This window comes from Chenopodium quinoa, unplaced genomic scaffold, assembly GCF_001683475.1.
Source record: "Chenopodium quinoa cultivar QQ74 unplaced genomic scaffold, ASM168347v1, whole genome shotgun sequence".
NCBI classification, from domain to species: Eukaryota; Viridiplantae; Streptophyta; class Magnoliopsida; order Caryophyllales; family Amaranthaceae; genus Chenopodium; species Chenopodium quinoa.
Genome location: NW_018743285.1, coordinates 2,754,588 through 2,778,934, shown reverse-complemented (window position 1 = coordinate 2,778,934; position 24,347 = coordinate 2,754,588). Strand labels below are relative to the sequence as shown.

General features: G+C 33.7%; 2 protein-coding genes across 4 annotated transcripts; one reads left to right on the top strand and one right to left on the bottom strand.

The window, feature by feature from the left end:
- Positions 1–2,096: 2,096 nt before the first annotated feature.
- Positions 2,097–2,964, top strand: LOC110735726 (histone H3.2). Its single transcript, XM_021915910.1, has one exon. The coding sequence runs from the start codon at positions 2,384–2,386 to the stop codon at positions 2,792–2,794; it is 411 nt and encodes a 136-aa protein (XP_021771602.1). The 5' UTR covers positions 2,097–2,383; the 3' UTR covers positions 2,795–2,964.
- A 1,621-nt stretch (positions 2,965–4,585) lies between these two features.
- Positions 4,586–11,943, bottom strand: LOC110735724 (protein ROOT PRIMORDIUM DEFECTIVE 1-like). Of its 3 annotated transcripts, XR_002514165.1 has the most exons (3): positions 11,716–11,871; positions 8,940–10,705; positions 6,198–8,533 (listed from the first exon to the last, which is right to left on the bottom strand). XR_002514165.1 is itself a non-coding variant. In XM_021915909.1 (2 exons), the coding sequence occupies exon 2, from the start codon at positions 10,667–10,669 to the stop codon at positions 9,419–9,421; it is 1,251 nt and encodes a 416-aa protein (XP_021771601.1). In that variant the 5' UTR covers positions 10,670–10,705; positions 11,716–11,871; the 3' UTR covers positions 6,198–9,418. The 3 variants fall into 3 exon arrangements, 1 of the variants encoding a protein (XP_021771601.1); XR_002514166.1 differs by lacking the exons at positions 6,198–8,533; positions 8,940–10,705 and adding an exon at positions 4,586–5,895 and having other exon boundaries at positions 11,716–11,943; XM_021915909.1 differs by having other exon boundaries at positions 6,198–10,705.
- Between the last annotated feature and the right edge of the window lie 12,404 nt (positions 11,944–24,347).

Below are 24,347 nucleotides of genomic sequence, written 5' to 3'. Positions count from 1 at the left end.
TATATATAGCTTTCTTAATTGATTCATGCATTCCCTTTTTTAGTTTAGAAAGAGTAATGTTTTTCCCCATAAATATTACCTCCCTAAGTAATAACTAACCCTGATTCAAGCGAGTATTATTAGCTACAAATACCTTTTTTTTTTTCTTTTTTTTTTTTTTTTTGGGTGCATTGGTACGAAACATTTTGTAATTAAATTTGCATGAAGTGTCACTCGCTTGCAATTAATTATTATTATTCAGATTTAAGTTTTACAAATCAAACCATGCAATTTATTCAAAAAAAAAAAAAAAAAAAATCAAACCATGCAATAATTTTCGAAATTTAGTCTAGTTGCATGATAAAGTACCAAAACATCAAACTTCAAAAGAGATGAATTGGTGCTTATACTTAGTGGGAATAATTTTATGCTAATATATAGTAGACAAAGTAAAGATAACTATGAAAAATTGTAAAAAAATCTCAATTTTGCCGTATTTTCTTTTAATAATCTCAACTTATGATTATTCTGAAATAATCCGAACTTTGGGGTTGTTTACTTTCTTCAATCCCTTTGTTTGGAGACATTTATAGTAGAGGTACATGTGCAAATATAAAATTTAAACTGATTGCCAAATTTTAATAATTATATAAATGGTGATACTAAATAATTTTGTCTAAAAATGTACGAAGTATAATTTAAAAATCACAACAACTTTATGGGCCGTTTGGTTGGGAGTATTTATCAAAAGGGAATGAGAATCAACTTTCACTCATTCCCTTTGTTGTTGTTTGTTATTTCTTTTTTCCCATTTTATTAACCCTCTCCAATCCATTCCCCCAAATCTTTCTAAGTTGTTTCAATTCCCCACTCCCCAACGTATCTCCATTCCCATTCCTTTAGCCACCAACACACCACCATACCACCACCCTTCTACCCACTATACCCACACCACCAGAAAACCCCACAATCGCACCACCGCCCCTCCCCCACCCTTCGCCGCACCTAGCTCCCCCACCCCTCGCCGGCCTCCCTTCCCCCGAAACCCTTCCCTCACCCCCGCAAAAACCTAGAAAATTGCGTTTAAGAGATAGAAAACGCATTTGTTTTGATGAATTTCTTCGTTAGCTTAGATAAATCGATTAAGAAAATGTAGGTGAGCTTTTTGATTTGGGTTTGAAAATTTGATTATTGTTTTTAATTTATTGTGAAGATAGTATTTATTTATTTATTTATTTTTCATTTCATCTAGGTCTAATATTTTGATGAATTTATACTACTTTTTTGGTTTATTATTTCGGCTTGAAACTATAAGTGAGCTTTAACAATTGTTTTGTAGTGAATTTTGTCTCTAAATAGCATCAAGGTTTGATCAAAATTGATGAAATTGAAATTTTGTAGTTTTTTTTATTTTTATTTTTATTTTTTACCTGAAGTTGAAAATGGATTAATATAATTTTTTATTTTGATTTGGGGTGTTGCAGAAAATTATGGATAAATCAGTTGAAGAGCTTAGCGGGTTGTTTGGCAATTGGGAATGAGAATTTGGAGATTAGATGATAGGAATGAGATTGAAAATTTAAAGCAATTTCTAACAAGCTACATGTTTGATTGAAAAAGAGACAAATAAACTCTACTCATATTATAACATATGGACAATTTTTTTTATATATTTTTTTATTTTTGCAATCTACAATACTCCGTATATTGTGTAGCTCACAGTTAAAACACTTTATAGCTAAAAATTGTTGTACTTTAAAAATTGATGTGGCAAAGCAAGCTATAAACACCAATTGATTGCTGATGTAGTGGTGATTGAGATTGCAATTAGTAGGGAGGACCGCGTGTTCGATCCCTCGTAATAACAAATGAGAGAGGAGTAGAACCTAATCACCTAAAATTGATCCCAAATTCAGATTTGACCAAAAAATAAAGCGGGTGGAAAAAAAAAGCAAGCTACAAATACAATATGGAGTATAAATGTATAATCAGTATATCTTATCATTGCTCTTATAAACCGCACCACAAATAAAATATGGAGTATAAATGTATAATCAGTATATCTTATCATTGCTCTTATAAACCGCACCATTTTTTTTTAAACAATAAACCGCACCATTTAGAAAAGAGAATAAAGCGAAAACTAGCGATACACGGATTGCGATCTGTGTGCTCCCTCACAAACCAATCTCCATCGTTCATTCCCATCAAATCCAACGCCTCAATATCAACCCAAAGACACCTTTCAAAAATCCCCTTCTAAAAATTTTCAAACTCCCGCCTTCTCTCTCCTATATAAACCCCCTCATCCCACCATTTCTCTTCATCTCAAATTCAAACATCAAAAAAAATTAAACTTTCCCTCCATTTTCTCTCTCCTCAAAAACCTCCAAATCCTCCATTAATGGCTCGCACCAAGCAAACCGCTCGTAAATCAACTGGCGGAAAAGCCCCAAGGAAGCAGCTAGCCACCAAGGCTGCTCGCAAGTCAGCCCCAGCCACCGGCGGAGTGAAAAAGCCCCATCGTTTCCGCCCTGGAACCGTGGCACTTCGAGAGATCAGGAAGTACCAGAAGAGCACTGAGCTTCTCATCAGGAAGCTCCCATTTCAGAGGCTTGTAAGAGAAATTGCTCAGGATTTCAAGACTGATCTCCGCTTCCAGAGCTCCGCTGTCGCCGCTCTTCAGGAGGCTGCTGAGGCTTATTTGGTTGGTTTGTTTGAGGATACTAACCTTTGCGCTATTCATGCTAAGAGGGTTACTATTATGCCTAAGGATATTCAGCTTGCTCGTCGGATTCGTGGTGAAAGGGCTTGAGATTAAGTTTGGTTGATTTTAATTAGGGTTTGTAATTTGGGGATGAAGTTGGGAATTAGGGTTTTATAGTGAAGATTTGTGTAATTAAATGGAAGTCTGAATGTTTGTTTTATGCTCAATGGAATTACGGAAATCTTATTATTATTATTATAGTTTAATACTACTTTTGTTAAATTACTCATATTTTCTTATTATGATTAGTGTTATTAAATTAAGGAAATTTTGAATAAAATTACCTTTTAAATTATTATTTATTTATTTATTTTTTCTCTTCATATATTCACTTTTTGAAGAAAATGTTACAAAAGTCCACCAATTTTAAAAATTTTGTTGCAATTTACCATTAGTTTATGGAGAATAGTTGGTGGGTTTGGTTAAAAAGTGGTAAATTATAATAAAAGTTTTAAAATTAGTGGCTTTTTGCAATAATTTTTTAAAAGATGGTTATATGCAAAAAAAAAAAAAGATTTGATAAATGGTTTTATACAAAATTTCAGTAAATTAAATATGGATTGAGTTGAAACTTAAGCATATTTTATTCACCATTTCTCCTTTGATCGTCTTTTGTTAATAATATATAAAGAAAAACATATTTATGTGGGATCTTTTTGAATTAGTCTCAATAAGCACTATTATAATATATAACTTTTATCATTTTTACTTATGAAGAATTAAAGTTATTGATCGTTAAAGTTTAGCATTGACAGGCGTGATAAAAGAAATAGGTCAATTAAAAAAAAACAAAGGAAGTATCAAACTTGAAAATAATGAGTTTTGAATTGTTGTTTTGATTTTGATAATAAGGAACAAATGATATGAAAAATTAAAAGCAGTACAAGCTATTGAAGGAGAGAATCACATTCTGAATTGGTTAGGGAACTTTGCAGTTTGCATGACAAATGCCAAAACTTTCTAGCAATTGTAATGAAATCTTTTCTGAGTTATGCTCACATTTAACTAAGAATGTGTTTGCTTTAGAGGAAAATAGTTCTGAACTGGTTTGATTTTCGCTACTCGTAGACGATACAAAGTTCACTCTTGATTAACATCAGGTTTTAATCAGAGGGGGTGGCCGGGTGGGGGTGTGAGCATTATTCCACAGAGACAGATTAAGATGTTAGCAGATCAAATGTCAGAAAATTATAAAGCTGTATGTTCCTTAGTGCTAGATAAATGTCTACTCAAAATGCAACTTGAATGATTGAGTGTTAAAAAATAATGAAAAAAAGGAAAAGATAATCAAGACATTCAGGAGTGCAAACATGCTGCCTTATCTTAGTCGATTTCTTCACGAGGCTCAGTGTCGATTTCTTCCTATGGGAATTGATACATTCTAGTAGCCGTTGACTATGTTTCGAAGTGGGTGGAAGCAATTGCTACTCCAACCAACGATGCTTGCGTGGTAAGTAAATTCTTCAAGAAAGTTATTTTCCCTCGTTTTGGTTTACCGTGTGTGTTGATAAGTAAAAGGGGAACACATTTCTTGGAGCATCGATTCGGAGGAATGTTGAAGAAATATAGAGTGCAACATAGGCTTGGCATCAATTATCATCCACAGACTAGTGGCCAAGTCGAGGTCTCGAATAGAGAAATCAAGTCTATTTTGGAGAAGACAGTAGTAAGGATAAGGAAGGATTGGTCCATAAAAATTGATGATGCATTATGGGCATATTGAACGGCATTTAATAAGCCAATTGGTACAACCCCATATATATAGACTTGTTTAAAGGAAAGCTCATCACTTAGCTGTCGAGCTAGAACACCGAGCATTTTGGGCTATTAAAAGTTTACATTTAGATGCTCAAGCAGCGAGTGAGAAGAGACTTTTGCAACTAAATGAGCTTGATGAACTCCGTCGGGAAAACCAAAAGGTGGCATGACAAGGGTCTTCTAAGAAAAGAATTCAAAGAAAGAGACCAAGTTCTTCTATTCAATTCAAAGTTGAATGTATTTTATGGAAAGCTTCGTTCTAATTCAAGGTCCGAAAAGTTTACCCTTACGATACTATTGAGTTATGTAATGCAAAAGGGGAGACTTTCAAGTCCAATTCCAAGTTAATGGATTTTCAAAATCAAGTTTTTCAATTTTCAAAAATTTCACATGTATCACATATCATCATTGAGGCAAAACCATGTAAATGCATAACAAGAGACTAGAATAAACCAAAAGCAAACAAACTAATATCTACAAAGCATAAAGTAATCCCTCCCCTAAGCTAAACTTCAAATTGTCCTCAATGTGAACATATATCAATCAACACTTGCAAGGGAAAGAGAAAACTAGGCCCTTTTGGCCGGAAGAGGGAATAACTGGGGGCGGAGCTAGAACCGCCTTCAAAATGACGACACATCATGCCACCTATGCCCTAAAATGCATAATGCATAGAAGTGAATTGACTTTTCATCTCGCCAAAAGTGGTGGCCATGCTGTCATGAGATTTCATTAGGTTTTCATACCCTGTTCTTGTGTCCGCAAAATCCCTTCTTAGGTCATCAAAGACAGGCCTCAGGTGACAAAAGTCAGTCCTTATACTTGCAATTTGCTCCTTAAGTGGTTGGTTGCCACCCTCAAATGCTTGAGCACCTTGAAATGGTCGGGCACCACCTTTGGGCATGGGGATGTCTTCCTCCATGTTTTGCTGATCATACACCACCGGTAATAGGACACCTTCAACAAGTGGGGGTGGAAACGAAGTGTGGGGGAACGACCCAAGGAGACCCTCTCTAGGGAGGTTTGCATATGGCAAAGGACGTGGGAGATTTGGCCTTCCAACAAACCACACATAACCTTGGTCACCTTGCTGTTTCTTGATCCGTTCATTGTCCTCAAACTTTGCAAATCAAGGATAATAGAACCACCCATTTTATATGGCTCTAAAACTGAAAGATCAAGATCATTAGTGACACCAATAACAAGCAAGGTAATCATACCCCTAATAGCAATCTCTCCAAAACCCTCAGCAACATTGTACAAATAATCCATGAACCACGCACCGTGGTTAAGAATCCGTTCGGAGACATCCTCATTTCCTTGTACATCTCGAGTGGAGTTAACCACGATATGCCACAAAAAATATAGCTCCTTAGCCGCCGGTGCTTTTCCTAGCGAAAAGAGTACAAGAGAGGAGTCAAACTATATATCTGAGGACATGATGAAAAATGCATGCGACTTTGGATCGACAAGGGTCATATTGCTCTAGTCTAGTTAAGTTCCTCCAAAATGCTCTATCTGAATACCCCTCTATCCTAAAGCGGTTTGGTCTAGTTAACTTTCCATTCGAAGGGAATCTTAGGAAACGGTTAACTTGGCTAATATATATATATATATATATATATATATATATATATATATATATATATATATATATATATATATATATATAATAAATAAAGGAATCTAATGGACCTATGTTGAATCTAAAGGAATTTTGCCATATATTGCTCATTGTTCCTAAAATCAATTCCATAAGTGTCAATAGGAGGGGGTTGTATAGGTCGTGGAATGGGTTGTTGAACGGGTTGTCGTGGTGGTGGGCGATTTCTAAGGTTTGGAGGTGGAAGTGTTTCTTGGTTGGTTTCTTCTAGGGCTTGAAAAGGAAGCCATGACTCACAATTAAGCAATCAAAGACACCACGAAGTAATCAAAGAAACAATAACCAATCAAGTACAACAAAGCTACACAACCCTAATTGATAACAAGAATTATCCCAAGATTTCCACAATACCACAATCAACTAGAATACTTATGACTATTACAACCACCAACAAACCATGCACTCAATCTTAACTCATAAAAATTGCTTCCAATTTCTAAGGATTCAAAAATTCCATCACAATCAAAACAATTAAGACTAAGAAAAAAACAAAACCAAATCAAAGTCAAAACTCTTTCAAGTAGCTACTCCATGACTACTAAGAACATTTGAAACTTCACAAAATTAATCACAATCCACATAAACAAGGTCAACATAACTAAAAAATTCCCAAAAGAATCACAAACTAATAAATTTCATCAAGAAATTTCACAAAGTAAGCCATGAAATTTTTAGAGAGAGAAAGAGAGCGGAAAGAGTATACCCAAGTTGTGATAGGTCTCAAATACCCGCAAATGACCCGTTCTTGTAGTCTTTAAAACCTTAGAATGCTCCACAAGCCACAAATTGCTTCCAATTAAGTATATGAGAAAACCCCCAAATTCGTTTGAAAGTTAGGATTTTCGAATTTTTGGTGAGATTGTGAGAAATTGAGTGAATTATGGTGAAAATTTCGTAGGAAATTGGTGTAGAAGGTGTAGAGACAGAAAATAATGGAGATCAAAAGAGATTGTGATGAAATTTAGGGTGTTGAGGGTGTGATAGTATAGAGAGGAGAGTGTGAAGTCGAGGGGGTATAGAAGCGAAAGAAATTCGTGAAAGTGTGGGGGTATTGAAGGAAAAACACAGACATAAGAAAAGAGCACGCTCAAAACTGACGAGGCACGGACGTGCTAACCTAAGGCAAGGACGTGCCTAATGCTGCGTACTGATGCTTGGCGACTGGGGGCATGGACGTGCCTACCTGCTCGGACACGGACATGCCTTGACGAATTTTTTTTTGGCAGTGGCTTGTGGCTTGTGGTGTTCTCAATTTCGACATGGCACGAACATGCTTTTCCAGGACACGTTCATGTCTCTTCCAACAGTGTCAAACTTTTTATTTAGAGAGCATATTCTTCAAAAGCTTAGCATAAGAAGGCATCTCAGATATACCATCAAGGAACGGGATATTTATGTGAAGCTTCTTCAATATATCAAGGAATTTCCCGAACTTCTTCTCTAACTTGGCTTGAGCCAATCTATGTGGAAAGGGAACTTGTGGCACATATGGAGCAAGTAATGGTGCATTTGATTCCTTTGGCTTTTCCTCGATCACACAACTATCGGCCGCTTTCTCATTTGTGACTATTTCTTGATTTCTTCAATAACCTCATTATGGTTCCCTTACGGGAGGATCCTCCATCAGCTTTCCGCTCCGCAAAGTCACGTCATCATATGCCCCTTCGGTGGTTGCTTTGACCAGAAAGGTACCTAGAGTCTTTAAAGATTGGCCAACTTGATAAGCAAGTTGACTTAATTGATTTCCATGAGCTTATTTTGAGCTTGTAATTGTTGGCTTTGAGCTTGTAGTTGTTGGATGGTATAGTTTGTATTGGTAATGAAATCCTCCATCTTTAACTCAAGGTTGGATTTTTGTGGGGGTGGTTGTATAGGTTGTTGGCTGGAGGTGGCCTTGCTTGAAATCAAGTGGTGCATTATAGTTGTTGTTGCGAGGGGGTGGTGGAGGTGGATTCTGTTGTGCTTGAGTGTTCTTATAAGAGAAATTTGGATGATTTCTCCATCCTTCATTTTATGTGTTTGAGTAAGGATCATACGGCCTTTTGGGTCCCGTAATATAGAATGCATTAGCTAGCTTGATCATCATCTCATTCATGTTTTATTGACACTCAATTGCAATGTGGCCTTGTATGCCACAAAATTGACACGTCTCAGCAACAAAGGTCTCCGTAGAGGCCATGGATGATCCAGTTTGGAGTTTCTCAACCTTGTGAGTCCGTGCTTGAACAGGCTAGGTTAGAGCATCAACATCATGAGTACCCCCCTTTTAAGCGTTGCGTCGTCCTCCTGGGTGGTAATTGTCATTTGCACCCATCTTCTCAATCAAATCCTTTGCTTCGGTTGGATTCTTTGTCATGATAGACCCCCTACGGATGCAGCATCAAAATATATGTGAACAGAAAATTAGTGACATACAGAAAATTAGTGACATCACAATCAGAAAAAGGCTTAGAATGATTATATCTCATAACTATTGAAAGTTCTTTATTCTGAACATTTTATGAAAGTAGACAGTAGACTACAACATTTTTGAAAAAGAGTGCACCAAAATTAGCAAAATATATCATAGGTACAAAGTTTTCATCCACTACAGGAATTCTTTATGGCAATCTAGTATTGTAATCCACTGAAATTATATAGTGGTCTTGTTCACTTTACACTCAGTCGAAGGATAATAATGAGATCCAAAAAGACCAAAATCAAAAGAAAACAACAGGCTTAATAATAAAAGTAATAAGAGCACAAGATAGAAGAGTTCAGATAAGAAACTACCCGTCGATTTAAAAAGAAAATGGAAATCTTCCACATAGAAGTATATCTTTCAGCCATTGCTGTCACAAAGAACCCTACAATAGAATAAACAGAAAGGAAGACCAAAACAAGATCAAAAGGGAAAAAAGGAGAAAAAAAACCCTGTGATTTCCCTTGTATTTACAGCATTCCAGCTTTTATGAAGAATTCAACACCTGAAATCTCAACAAAAGGTGAATTACTCAAATATGGCACTTGAGTTTTTATCTTACAACCAGAATAACCTAGAAGTTTTACAGTATTGGATGCTATGTCGAATTCGAGGGTCATATTTTTGCATAAGCTTCAAATCTTGGAATCCTATTGCTTTGTTTTGCTAGATTGGTTGAGAACTTCTAAGCTCATTCCATGTTACTATTCCTGATATAAGAAAACAGCAGCTAGATTCCTTGTCCATTTAATTAGTGCCCAATTGATGAACACCACATATTCTCAATTTCTCAGGAATCGTCCTCAAATAGTATCTTGTAAAACCTTTTCCTTTCCTCAGGATCAAATAGACGTCCAGCCTGACCTGCTGGATCTTCTTCTTCAGATATCTCCACATTCTTTTCCTTCCTTTTCTCTACTTTAGGCATCATTATACCTTTCTTCTTCCTCTTCTCTAGATTCAATAAACGCCCTCGCTGATTGTACTCATGCAGCCTCTCTTGCATTAATTCCCCAAATTTATCCTTCACCACAACTAGTGGATCCTTGTCAATCAGCTTTGAGGCATTATATCCCTCTCGGAGGAGAACCGTGTAGGTCTTATACTTGTTTGTTACATAGAATATGCCAGGATGTTTTAACAGCAAAACATTTAACTTCTCTGGCAAAGCAAACTCTCTCTTGAAATGGCCTAGCTTTATGACAGACAATTTCTTCCAAAGAGTTAGTGATAGTAATTCATGTACCAAGGCCACTGTCCTTTTCTCATGCTCCTTTGATCCTTCAACCAAGCTGCTGGGATTAGTGTAAGGTGATATATATGGCGTTGAATTGAACTCATTAAACCTCTCCCATGATTTAATCCATGTCGAAGGCAATGAACACGAAAAGCGAGGCTCTAAATTCTGCTTGCTAGCTGACATTTCAATGCACGAAATCGGCAGCTCAGGGTTCCATGACACAAGCTCGACCTCCATAGAACTTTTCCTCCCACTATAATTAATAAGCCGAAACATTTCTGAATATTTTGGAACTATTCTAATCAGATAATCATCAGGAAAACCGAAATTCCGCTTCAATTCATCCAGCTTTACCACATTAAGCCTTTGGTTTGAGCTCATCATCAATATTTTCGCCAACCGCTCAGCAAATACAGGCTCCTGCTCTTCTTTGATGGCCTCTTCCTCCTCTACTAGGCACATCATTCTTTTGATTAGTTGACAATAGAGCTCGTCGTTTTCTCGAAAGACCTCAAAGCAACATGGATACTTGTTTAGCCAATTGAGAGCTTTGCCTTGAAGATCAAGGGTCTTGTACTTCTTCTGGATGAAATTAACAGGTACTACCTGATTAGGGTATCTCAGGATTATGTTCTTAATTTGGTTATTCACAATCCAACGACGGTTATTTGTTAGAGCTGATTCAAGATCTGGGTCTTTCTTCATTGACCAAAGAGAAAAATCTCTAATGAAAATCGAAAAAGTTGGCTCAAAACTCTTATTTGTAAACTTCAGGTTTTGAGAGAACCTGATGATTTTCATGTTGAGCAATTTAAAAATAAAAAAATAAAAAAATCCCTGGTCAAATACAAAAATATAAAATAAGAGTATCAGTATCTTGATAAATGCCAAGAGAACAATCAAAATGCAAGGATTTAATGGAAAAATTTAGCAGTATATGTTATAAACCAATGTGATTGATCAACAACAACAACAAAGCCTTAGTTCCAAAAATGATTAGGGTTTGGCAAACATGAATCGTCATAAGGAACCGTATGGTATTATAAACCAATGTAATTGATAATAAGAAAAAAATGGTAGGGATACCACAAATCCGCGATTGATAGAACTGAAACCGCAGTAGGTTCTGCTTCAGGCGAAAGGCATAAACTTCAAATTCAAGACATGTCCAGAATGCAGATAGGATAAAAAAAGACCATCCATGAAATTTCAGACAACTCTATACGAGTATTTTTCTGAAGAACATACCTAAAATTTCACAAAATTTTGGTATTGTGACATAATACAACAATTCCTCTAAGTTCCTTCCATAATTTTCTTACTGTATTGGACAAAAAATTAAGACAGAAAGCAACTCCCAATTATATTTCAGCTAAATCACTGACTGTAAACATTACACAAAAGTAAAACAGCTCATAATGCAATCAAACCAACGAATTTTTGGCATATTTTCATTTTATAATCAACTAAACTCAGAAAGAAAGTCAATTGCAGCAGAATTCAGGAGGCAAAAAGTCCATTAATAAAAGAAAAAACTACAAGACATAGCAGGCAACTAGATGAACCAAGCCCGTCCCTGAGGCAGGGCAGAAGGGGCGGCCGCCCTGGGCCCAGGTAAAAGAGTTTTGATTTCATATTGAATTATCTCGAAAAATACATAATTTTAGGGATATTTGATTCAATAATCAAATTACGCTCATAATTTTCTTTTCTTTTGGATATGATGTTTCATAATCTAAGAATTTACGAACCCTAAAGTTAAAGCACTGATAATTAAATTAGATTAGATCAAATATAATCCCTAGATTGTGAAATTGATATGATGATAACAACAACAAACAACTTACCTTAGAAGCTGCTTCAATGGGGGATCCAAGAATTAGATTCAACGGAGAACGCTTCAATGAAGAACGTTGAGTGCACTTCAATGAAATAACTCAGAGAGGTAAGAAATAGGAATGGAGGCCTTTAAAAGCCATGACCCGCCATAGTTATAATATGGGTTAGATCCGTCTGATAAATAAATGAGGCGAGTCTTTATATGATCGTCTAATTACAAGACATGTAGAGCTTTATAAGGGTTTTATGTAAACATGTTTTAAATATTTTTAAATATTTCTATACACCAAAGCTTGTATCAATTCTTTGTAAGTTTTGTAGATTTTTTTTTTTAAAAAAGCTGAAATTACATTAATTAAACTGAGTTTACAACAAACAAAAGGACAGTAAGTAACATAAGTTACTATTGGCATAAGAAGCCCTTACACACTATCAATTAAGGTCATTAGCGATATTTACCTTTAAGTTATTACAACGAGTGAGGAAAACGCATATAAGGCTTACCAATATACATTTAAACATGCGATGGGACTATTGATAGAATGAGGGAAGTTGGTGATGATGTTTCGTTTTGTGCAAGGTATATTCTAACATACAATTAAAGTTCTATGAATGTTGCTGAAATGATGGAGACAACCCAAAATCAGTATGTTTTACTCTAAGGGACCCCAATAATTCAAATGGATAAAATCCTCTTGAGATCTATGCTTCATACATGTCAATCACATTTCTTTGTGATCTGACAAAACCATATGTTATACTCCTCCGTCCCATAATATAGTTCATATTGTTTTTTGTTCACGGTATTTAAGAAATGGGAGGAGAAGTGGAAAAAAGCTAGACAAAAGTTAGATAAAAGTACAAGACAAGTGGATAATTTATGGGGAAAAAAGTGAAAAGTCCAATTATAGACAAAAGTTAGAGAGAGAAAGTGAAAAAAGTACAATGCAAGTGGATAAGTTAAGGGTAAATTAGAAAGTTCAATGAATAAAGTAAAAAATAAGGGTATAATGGTCTTTACATACTATTCAAAAATAGAAACAGAAACAACATTTTGGGTCTCTAAAATAGGAAAACAGAAACTATATTATGGGACAGAGGGAGTATATATTCTCATACAAGGTCATGATGTTATGATGACTTTTACCGATATCACATACAAATGGGTTTAACAACACCTACTACCATCCTCCTTCAACAAGGGTTTATGTAAATCTGAAATTGAAATTTTGCTACATCTCCCAACAAATATAAGTAACACCACTTCCATTAAAGGAACACATTTTTATTAAAACTAAAGAGATAAAAAAGGGCAATTCCAAGAGTCAAACGACTCCATTTCATCCTCCAATTAACCCTGAATTCGACTTGTCTTCGCTTTTCGATCTATTATATTGGGTGCTTCCAAAATCTAAGTTTTATTTTATAGAAAAATTCACTTTAATTTATTAATCCAAACTTTCAACGATTTACTCTCAATAATCCCAACTTACATTTATTAGGGAGCACTATAAACTTTTGGTTTGATTTTCTTCCACTAGGTCGATTTACCAGTGACTTAAAGAAAGGGTGATTTTTATTTTGTAAAAGCCATGTGTGATGTGTCGCAACATAATTGGTCCAAATTATTTTTGTAAAAAAAGAAAAAAAAAAAAATTAAAAACCCTTCCCAGCCAGCCACCATCCTTCCTCCCTTTAGCCCCAACCCCCAGCCCAACCGAAATTCGACCACCTGCTCCCCTAGCAACGGATAACAGCCCGTCGGCCCCTCCCTACCCCTAAAAACAGTCGGTCGACCCACCTACACCATCGAAACCACCCCCCTTCCCCCATCCCCAAAATAGACCCCTCCTTCTCAGGTTGATGAAACCGCCCCTCCTCCCTTCCCTCGTCGTTGAAACGACCGATTTTTTAGCTCCCTCAATTGGAAATTATTGCCAGAAATTAAATGTAGTTGTGTAACTCAAAATTTTTGTGGAAGATTTTTTTTTTCACAAAAAAAAATAATAATTAAATGGTAGTTGTTCTCAAAGTAGTCATTATAATGGTAATTGTAGGTAAAATTTTCTTAAATTTTCACAAAATTACCCTATATCTAAAGTATAATACTCCCTTCGTCGCTTTTTATTGGATACGTTTTGACTTTTACACATTTGTCAATACACCTATTTGATTATTATTCATTACATACTTTTTAAAATTATAACGATTGAATATTAATAGAGCATTCGTTGAGACGAATCAAACATGAACTCACAATGCTCAAATATTGACTCCACCTGAAAATAGTCAACACTGTTTACCATTAAGGTAAATAGGGCAAAACAAAACAAATAGGAAATACGGATCAGCAAAATATGCTAAGTACGATAAGTGCAAGATAAGTAAATTCAATTTATTTGCAAACATGCTTTTTAAAAACCAATTTCAATGTTAATCCAATAATTCCAAAACTCATAGTTTCAAAACCAATTCTCAATATTCTCAAAACAATTCCAATAACTCAATAATTCAATAAAAACGATTTATTAAACCAATTCCTCTTTTGAAAACCAATTCCTCACCCAAGTGTGCACACCTCCCAAGCTAGTCTCCTACTAATTCAAGGCTATTCTTGAGTAAAGACTCGGTCATACAAAGTCCAAAGTCTTATCAACTAAATCAGTATAGTGGGATTACTAACATGCTTGTAAAGCTTTAATAATAAAAATTCAATAAATCCTCTTTAAATTCCTCTTTTGAATAAATCAAACTTTATAATAGAATAACTCAAAAACTCCTTTTGTATTTAATTTAACAAGCTTTTAAAATCAAACCTCAAAAAAAAAAAAAAAAAAATAAATAAAAACTCTTTAAATCCATCCAACATACTTTTAAAAACCAAATTCCTTTAAACATAATACGGAGTAAATAGTTTCAAACCATTCAAAACATGATATTAAAATCAAACCTTCAAAAATACATTTATCAAAACAAATATTAAAATCAATTCCTCCAACCATACTTTATTTCATAAATCATAGTTCAAATCAATTTAATTCAATCACCAATAAAATCATATAAAACATGCTATTCAAACCAATCACTTTCGAAAATATCTAGCCACCTAAACGTACCTTGGTTCCGAATATCAATCAACACTTCGCACTTTCAAAGTCCAATCACGTATACACCTTGCAATTAACATAACCATAAGGTTATCACAATATATTTAGACATAAACCCAAACTAATGTACATGGATTATGAAACTCATTTAAAAATAATACATTAATATAAAATTATAGCTTTGAAATAAGTACTTATATTTTAGAAAACTAACCATGAAGAAAATAAAGGAATAGGATTAAAGAGAATTGAATTTGCGTTGGAAAGAAAAGACAGAACTTGTAGAGGCTATAACTCCATCAATATAACTCCGAATTGGGTGATTCTTGAACCAAACCTCAAGGAGTTTTCAAGAGGAACAATTTTCCATGAAATAGCAAAACCTCAAAACTAAGCAGAAATATCTGAAAATTGGCTCTAAAGATATACGAGCTGATTATGTATGAAAAGAGTAGAAAGAAAAGTATGAAAAGGTTTGGAGAAAAGAAGAATAAGAGAGAAGAAGAGAATTGGGTTTTGGTTTGAAGAATATGAGAGGTACGAGGGAGTATTTATAGGCTCATGAATGAAAGAATTAAGGTAAGATCTTGTAGGAAAAATTATGGTAAATGTAATTTAAGGAATTATTTGGAAAAGAGAGTTTAAGAATTAAGGAAGGTTTAGTTTATGGTGATTAAGAAATAAAGAATTCAGGTAAGTATGTATTCATGAAATATTAAATGGTAAATGGCTTTTATTGGGTAATAATCAAGAATGTTTTATGGTAAATAAATAAGATGATCAAATATTTAGGAGATAGAAAATAAGAATTAAGCAAAATAATAGAATTGAGGATGATAATTAAAATACAAAAATTACCAAAATAATTTTGCTCAAAATACAATATGGTGGCTGAAAATTTAAGATTTCCTAAGCTCATATTTTCGGACCTCCCTTTAAATATTTAGGCAATTATTTTGCTAGTTTTTAAGGAATAAAAATGATTGTGTAAATAATATATTTTGTATAAAATAATTAATTAGAAAAATACCAATTATTCACTAACTAATTTAACTAAGAAAATCCGAAAATCCTAGCTAATTAATTAGGGAAATCGACCCTTTTAAATTAAATAAGAAAATATAATTTTGCTTGATTAAAATATCATAAATATATATAATCCGGTTTTTAAAATGAAATAAATGGATAATAAATCTTATCCAAAATCCAAAATAATAATTGAGTTTTGAATTAATGTTGTTGGCGCCAAAATTCAAATATCGTTTTGGCTCCAAAATTCAAATAGTAAAATAAATTACTAAAACACCCTTTTAAGAAAATACTAATTAATTAATTAGAAAATATGTTTCAAAAATTCGGGGTATTACACCATACTTCCTTCACGAGATTCGAATACTCCTTGCCCTCCTCGACGTTGCCTTCGACCTCGACAAGAAAGATTGATAGTTTTGAGGGTTTGGTCCCAAATCTATATTTCAATTCATATTTGATTTATTTACTTTGTTGATTTAATCTTTTTTGAAGTTACTAACGTGTTTATTGTTTTAATAGCAAGAAGGTTGAGGCATCGAAGCGAGTAATTCAATTACCCTTGTTATCGTTCCTTTGATTTCGGTGTAGGAATCATGTTTAGAATATTTTTATATTTTAGAAATCATGTTGAGAATGTTTTTTTAATTCCTAGTATCATGTTTAGGATGCTTTTTATGATTTCTAGTATCATGTTTATGTTAATGCTTTGATTATGGTTTTTATTAGTGACATGCTAGGGTTTGTTATTAATCCGTTTAGTATCATGCCTAGGATCTTACTATTAACGATATTTTGATGATGATGATTGTTGTGTCAATTAGTCATATGTTGCTTGATTATTCATGATTGATTGTTATTGCTTGATCACGCCCCTTCTTGCAGGTTTAAAGGGAATATGTACTTGAAATCACGCCTAATAAGATAATTAATAATTTGATTTTAGGTTAATGTGATTTTAATTCAAATGATCACCAATAATAGATTTGATTGTGCATTAATAATTAACCAACATAAATTAAACAGGACCAACATAAATTAAACAAGTTTAGGGATAACTTGACGTATGTATGTTGATCGAAAAGCGCACATGAATATAATAAGAATTAGTAGAGGCCGATTTAGAGTGGATTCAATCTCTTTTAGGTTGGATTCGTACCATCATCCCCGAATATCCAGTCATGGTTCCGGACCACTATGGAGTTAGTGATCTCCGAGATCGTGAATGGGGTGTAACCTTCGCACATGTGAACGGTTTACAAGTTCCTAAAACTTGTTTGGCGACTCTTCTATCTCTAGCTTCTTTGGACGGCACCATGCCTAAAAGCATGATCACAGTGGGGGCTCAAAAGGTTGAGTTTGGAAAATTCCCTACAATTATACTATATATAATCCAATATATTATACTTGTATGTATAGCATAAGAACCTGAGAAGCACATAATATACTATTTTGCTTTATAATTTTTTGCATTTTTTTTTTACAATAGCAAAAACACAGCAAAAACGAGATCTACAGGAAAGATAGGTTAGTCCGGTATTGTCTAGCATCGCTGGGAACATGCTCTTTGGGAACCTTTAAGATAGTGCATCGCTGGAAGATTTCCCCCACTTCCCTAATCCCTTTTAGAATCCAAGTTGTCGTGATTTCGTTACCCGTCTTTTCCTTTAGATTATTAACTAAGAGGCTCGAGTCAGAAAGAATAAGGATCCCATGCTTACCCTTATCTCGCGCCCACTTCAAGGCCTCCAGACAAGCCCAAGCTTCACATTGAAAAGCGGACACTGCTGCTCCCTGATTACCTCCCTTCTCCAGTATATGACAATGCTCATTAGGCTTAACCACCCACCCTATCCCTGCTCTTGCTGTATAATTCTTTGCAATGGCGGTCGTATTAATTTTTTTTATTGTGTTTTTATTTAGTATTGCAAGTTGTTGTGGAAATAGAGGTACACCAAGCAGGAGAACTCAAGTCAAAAATCTGTTATTGCAAAATTGGAACCAACCACAACAGTAAGTTTTAGTGTATATCTTTACGTGTTCCTTATTGAGAAAAATGAGAAATAATGAGATAATTCGAGTATTAGACTACAAAATGTTATGTTATAACCAAAAAAGCTTAGATGATTTTAGATTACATTTCACTAAAGTTGTGAACTTTTGATGTACATGTAAAAAATGTATATCGTGACAATTTGTTAATGTTTTTTCGTGCTACAATATTCATTCTATTCCTTTTCATTATATATATTCATGTGTTTGTGTTTAATAATGGTTTTGTTCAGACACATGAATTATCACGAGATATCAAAACAACGGAACCATACATCACCAATAACAACACATCCGAGGATTCAAAGAGCACATACATATAAAGAGACAAACTATACATCACCAAATACAATGCATCAAAATTAGTGGCACGGGGTTGGCAAGAGGTGATTTTCTTTTTATATATGTCTCTTAATGATATATTGTCCTTTTTGAGAATGTTTTGTATTATCAATAATTCCCACCATTATGTTACATGTATATATAGTAAACACAATGATTCAAAATATATATATGGTAAACACAAAGCTAAAGAGTACAAGTCAACCTTAATCTAGGGAGTAATGTAGCAAGAACATATGTACAACTAGTTCACAGGAGATTAGTAAGGATGATAATAACAAGATATAATCACCTAATTTAAATGGAAAAATTGTCAAGAATAAAATGTCCTTTCAGCGGTCTTCCAAATAACACGACCTTTTGATTATTTAAAAAAAAACGACTTTTGACATACATTTGCTCAAATAGAACGTAACGGGTTGGTAACCTGTTGAACAGGTTATTGTGACACATGTCGTAATGTATTTTGTTGTTTTTTTATTTTTACTTTTTTATTAACAAAAATGATTTTAATTTTTTTTTTTTTTTAAAAAAGCCACTTTCACTCAATCATCACCCCTTCACCAACCACCGCCCACCCAATCACCAACACCATGAGGCCTTCCAAAGGGAGGTTACTTAGGTATGAGTAAATGCACAACGAGGGGCATGAGGGTCATTTCACGAAAATGTATATTCTAAATTTAGTAGTTTCATTAGGTGATCAATAGTATCACTAAATAATCAAATAGAACCATTGAACATTAATTGGTACTATGTATGTAAGTAGTGATACTATATATTCATTCAGTGGTACTAATTACGTGTAGAAATAGTATCACTACATAGTCAATGGTATTATATAAGTTTTTAGTGGTACATTTAAAAGTGGTTCCAATTACCCATCTCTCTCCTCCTTTTTCTCACCCCATATGCTTTTCAATATTTTAGTATTTGTCATGCATTTGCAAATGCATGTCAAACCTACATTAGTACTTCCTCCCACCACCACCACCCTCATTCACCCACATCCAATTTCCAATCTCCAGTCATTCTACTCTTTTTTTTTTTTTTTTTTTTTTTTTTTTTGTAAAGAAAATCCAATAATTCTACTTTTCCTATTACTTTCAATGCTACTACATTTTCGTCCTCACTATCACTGATCCAACAAGATTTGACTCTAATTTGTTCATAAAATTCAGTTTCGGTTGAATTTTATTGCGGAAGAATTTGAATAATAACGACTCACGATCCTGCTGAGGGGTAGTTAGGGGGTTGCTAGTTGGTTTAGGGGTGGTATCGATTGTTGCGGGTAGGTTTGAGGGTGGTTTCGGGGTTATTTCAAAGAGTGAGTTGGTTAAGGGGTGAATTCCGGGGTTACGTGTGTGTTTGCAGTGGTTTTAGGGTGGTTTCGGGGTTGTTTCAAGGGGAGTGGGGTGGTTGAGGGGCTGCAGGTGGGTTTCGGAAGGGAGGGAAGGTACTTTTGTGGTAAGGTGGTGGTAGGGAGGCCGTTCAGGTGGCTCACAAGGACAGAGAAGGGAGAGGAGGAGAGTGAGGGTGTTTTTTTTTAATTCAAAATCAATTTTTTTATAAAAAGAAAAATGTAAAATAAAAATAAAAAATTCCAATCAATTACAAAGAATTAAGAGACATGTGTTCAGTTTTAAGTTTTTAACGGGTTATCGGTTTTTTGTTCTATTTTGGGTAGATGTATGTCAAAAGTCGTTTTATTTTAAAATAATCAGAAAGTTGTTTTATCTTTGGAAGACCGCTGAAAGGTCATTTTATTCTTGACAATTTTTCCAATTTTAATTAGGTATAGAAATTACAAGACCTTGTTTTAAGATCTAATAATACATACTCCCTCTGTCCCAAATTACTTGCAACGTTTTGACTTTTTACATTATTCCCACATTTCACTTTGACCATCTTTTTTAGCTATTATATGAAAGCCAATGTAATCATGTAAGATGTTGTTGAGTCTATTTTAATGTATAGTTTCTTAATATAAACTTTTTATATATAGCTTCTATAAATATATAATAAAAGATATCGACGATCAAACATGTGGTTCGGCAGATGTGTCCAGTCAAAATGTTGCAACTAAACTGGGACAGAGGGAGTAATTATATAAATTAATAGTAATGTCATATATGTATGTAAGACAAATTTTTTTTGTAGAGCTATGTACTCCCTCTGTAATTTATTACTTGCTCCACTTTTTTTTTGTTTATGATCGTATTTTATAACTTGCTCCATTTCTTTTTTTGAAAACCTTTCACAATATTTTACTAATTTATTCTCTTCTAATGGATCCTCAAATTTATTAAACTATCATACTTCAATAATTTTAGATTCTCTCTTCTTCCAACTATCATATTTTATCCTTCCCCCAACCTCACTTCATAATTTATTACATTCTACTATTTATCCTAAAACTCCGCTCATGAAGATATGGAGCAAATGATAAAATACAGAGGGAGTATATATTAAGCCCTATTCACCTCACCTTTCAATTACCACCTTTCAGCAAAAATAATTTTAGTTCAGGAAAAAAAAAATATTTGTTTAGTTAATATAATTTTAATTTAGTAAAAGTAATTTCATTTCAGTAAAAATTAGTAACTTTAAAAAAGAAATGTAAAGTATTTTCAGTTTGGAAAAATAATTTCAACTATAATAAAATTAATCTCATTTCAATATAATAATTTAAGTTCAACAAAAATAAAGTGAAGTGAATAGAGCCTTAGTTTTTTATCTCATCATTTTATATTAATTTTTTGCTCCAAGTTTGTCTTAGTTTTCAGAAGTAGTGATTCAAGGTTCATTTTATTTGGTGTATACGAAGATAAGTGTGTTTAAGCCACCACTAGTTGAACAAAATCATTATGGTTCTATCTTTGTTGATAGAAAGCGGATACGGAAATGCTTTTAATCAAATACAAGCTGGATGGATTGTAAGTGGTGACATTTTACCTTATTACTTCATATGAAAAGAAAAAAAAAACATTTAATAGATAACATTTGATAGTAGTAAATGATATTATTATTATTGATGCTCTAATGTTGTGTGCATGGTTTTATACATATATTCTGAAAAACCAGGTGTATAATAATTTACTGTGTGACGGAAAGGAAAAAGGAAAGAAATATGGATCACTTTTAAGACACTATGGGTAAAGTTTGATAGTTTAAAAGCAAAACCCTGTTCATTTCACCTAATTTTTGCTGAGCTGAAATTATTTTTAGAACTGAAATTATTTTTGTTGAACTAAATTATATTTATTGAACTGAAAAGTTAGTTTTGCTGAACTGAAATTAATTTTGCTGAACTACTGAACTAAAATTATTATTTACTAAACTGAAACTATTTTTGTTGAACTGAACTTATTTTTTACTGAACATAAATTAATTTTACTGAATATTATTTTTTTAAGGTGAAGTGAACAAGGCCTAATTATATGAGAATAAAAGTAATTGGGTAATATGAGTAACTTTTGATGGATTAAGGCTAATTTTTTGAGAATAAATTTAACTGTGTAATAAGGGTAACTTATATATATGGGACTAAAGGTAACTTTTGTAATAATATGGATAACTTTTAGTATACAATAAATGGATGTACATTAAATTTATTGTATATCCAATCCATGCAAAATTTTTTGATGGTTTTATTTCATAATTTTTGGTTTCCATGGAAAAGGATATATATATATATATATATAGGGTCGGGATCCGGTGAGAACCACCTTCTATGTGAGAACTCATCCCATATGTGAGAACAAATCTCAGCCATTAAATTGTATTAAATCGAACGGCTGTGATTAAGCACATAAACCTCCTACAAACCACTTAACTGTCTTCTCTCTCTATCCAGTTAAGTGACTTCTCTCCACCAAGAAGCTTCATCAATGGCGACTGATTAATCCATTTGAAGGCTTGACAATTTTGATTTCATCTTCTTCTTCACAAGTGCGAATAACTTCGATTAAAGAATATGAAGGCTCGATAATTATCAAGGTTTGTTCAACTTTTCAATTTCGATTTTACTGCTCTGAAAATTTCGAATTGCATTAATTATTAAGATTCGATTTTACTATTAATTTGATTTTGATTTTCGTTGTTGTCTATGATTTAATTTGAATTTAAATCAAGATTGTGCGATTTTGATTACAAAAATTTGGGTTTCACATTTTTTAATTCGATTTTAGTATTCTGGAAATTTTTTAATATGAATGTTCTTAATTTTGGTTATTCGAGTTTGACATTCTAATTTTTGCTCGATTTTTTTTACTTTGAGTGTTCTCAATTTAGGATTTTCATTAGAATTTTCAATAAGATTTTCAATTTTGACGGTAGACAAGATCCTTGACACCATCGAGGAGGTTGCAGACGAGCTGGACTTGTAGGTCCGCAGGAGGAAGAACTATGGTGTCGAAGACTTGGTTGGGCCTAAGGGTGATTTCATTGCCAGGGTAGAGATTGATCAACTAACTGAACAATTGGTAATTATCAATGAGTTTGTTTTGAATATCCTGATAGTGCATACAAGGTGTTTGATGAAATGCTTGTTAGAAAATGCTTGGTAATTATTTGTTGTTTGAGGAATGCTATCACATGGAATTGAACAAGGGACTATTAATGCTAATCAAATGATTACTCGGCTTAAGGAGAATGTAGTTGGTAGAATTAGATGTTTGCCATGTATAATTAGTGCTAAAAATAGAATTAAGTTGGTTTGATAATATGTGATGTATAAGTTTCTTTAGCTGCTTGTTTTGATAATATGTGATGAGCAACGATAATAAGTTAGTTTCTCATTTGTCAAATGAGCAAATAATTAGTTGCTCATTTGTCAAATGAGCAAATAATTAGTTGCTCATTTTCCAAATGAGCAAATACTTCGTTGCTAATTTCACAAATGAGCATTGAGTTATTTGCTCATTGGACAAATGAGCATTGAGTTATTTGCTCATTGGACAAATGAACATTCAATTATTTGCTCATTTAACAAAAGATCAAAGAATTGTTTGCTTATTTCACAAATGAGCATTGAGTTCCTTGGTCTGCTTGCCTATGCACAAGCCCCACCCCCTTCTTCTTGGTATGTTTCCTGCACACCAACCAAACTCCTTTCTTCCACTTTCCTCCACAAACCTATCCCCCTGCCCCATCATCTTTCGGCTTGTAGTTCTGATTTCAATAACTGATTTCCGTTCTAATTTTAGATTATGAAATTATTGTGTGTGTGTCTGTGTGTGTGATTGTAAGAGTGTATGTGTAAGTGTGTGTGTTTGCTCCTGGCCGTGTACATTCTTATTTAAGAATCTGATTTCAGTTCTAATTATTGAGAGTGTGTGTGTAAGTGTGTTTAATGGGGTGCATATTCACTTGTTACTAATTTAATTGATAATACTTCCTAGTAGTAGTTGTGTTGGGTGAGCATGTGTTGGGTAATTTGTGAGCTATAGTGGCTTTTGTAGTAATAATGGAGGCATTTCACTTTCTACATGTGATTGTTTTCCTCTGCTTCTATGAGAGGGTGTTGATTTATATCAAAAACCTATTAGCTCAAATGGTAGAGCACTATGCAAATGCATAGATAACGTAGGTTCGAATCCTACATAGGCTGTATTTATAAATAACTATATATAAAAAAAAAAACTTCAAAAAAAACTTGATCATTTCTCCTTTTCTGTTCAACTATGCTTTTTTCAATACTTTTTCTTTATATATCCACAGAAGATTAAACCACTCAGAAGAACTAAATTAATATGTAGTATCCCTCAGCTAATTCATAAATAGAAGTTATCACAGACGACATTTGCAGTATTTCAGGTATACAATCTGCCTGCCTGGCATTATAAGCTGCTTGTAGGTTTCTCAAATGCTAAAGAACCCTATTGGTTTGCAATCCTGAGCTCTGAAGTAGCTTCTATTACAGTTTCAATCTACTAATTCCCTTACATGAGCCTCAAATCTTGGAGCAACCCCATTTTGATAATCTTGGAGGAATATAAGTAGGAACTCCAATCTTGTAACAGGGGATATGCAACTGAAATTATAATGTTTAAACATGGCATATCAATTAAAAACTTTCCTCAAATTCTCAAAACCACCCATTATTTTTC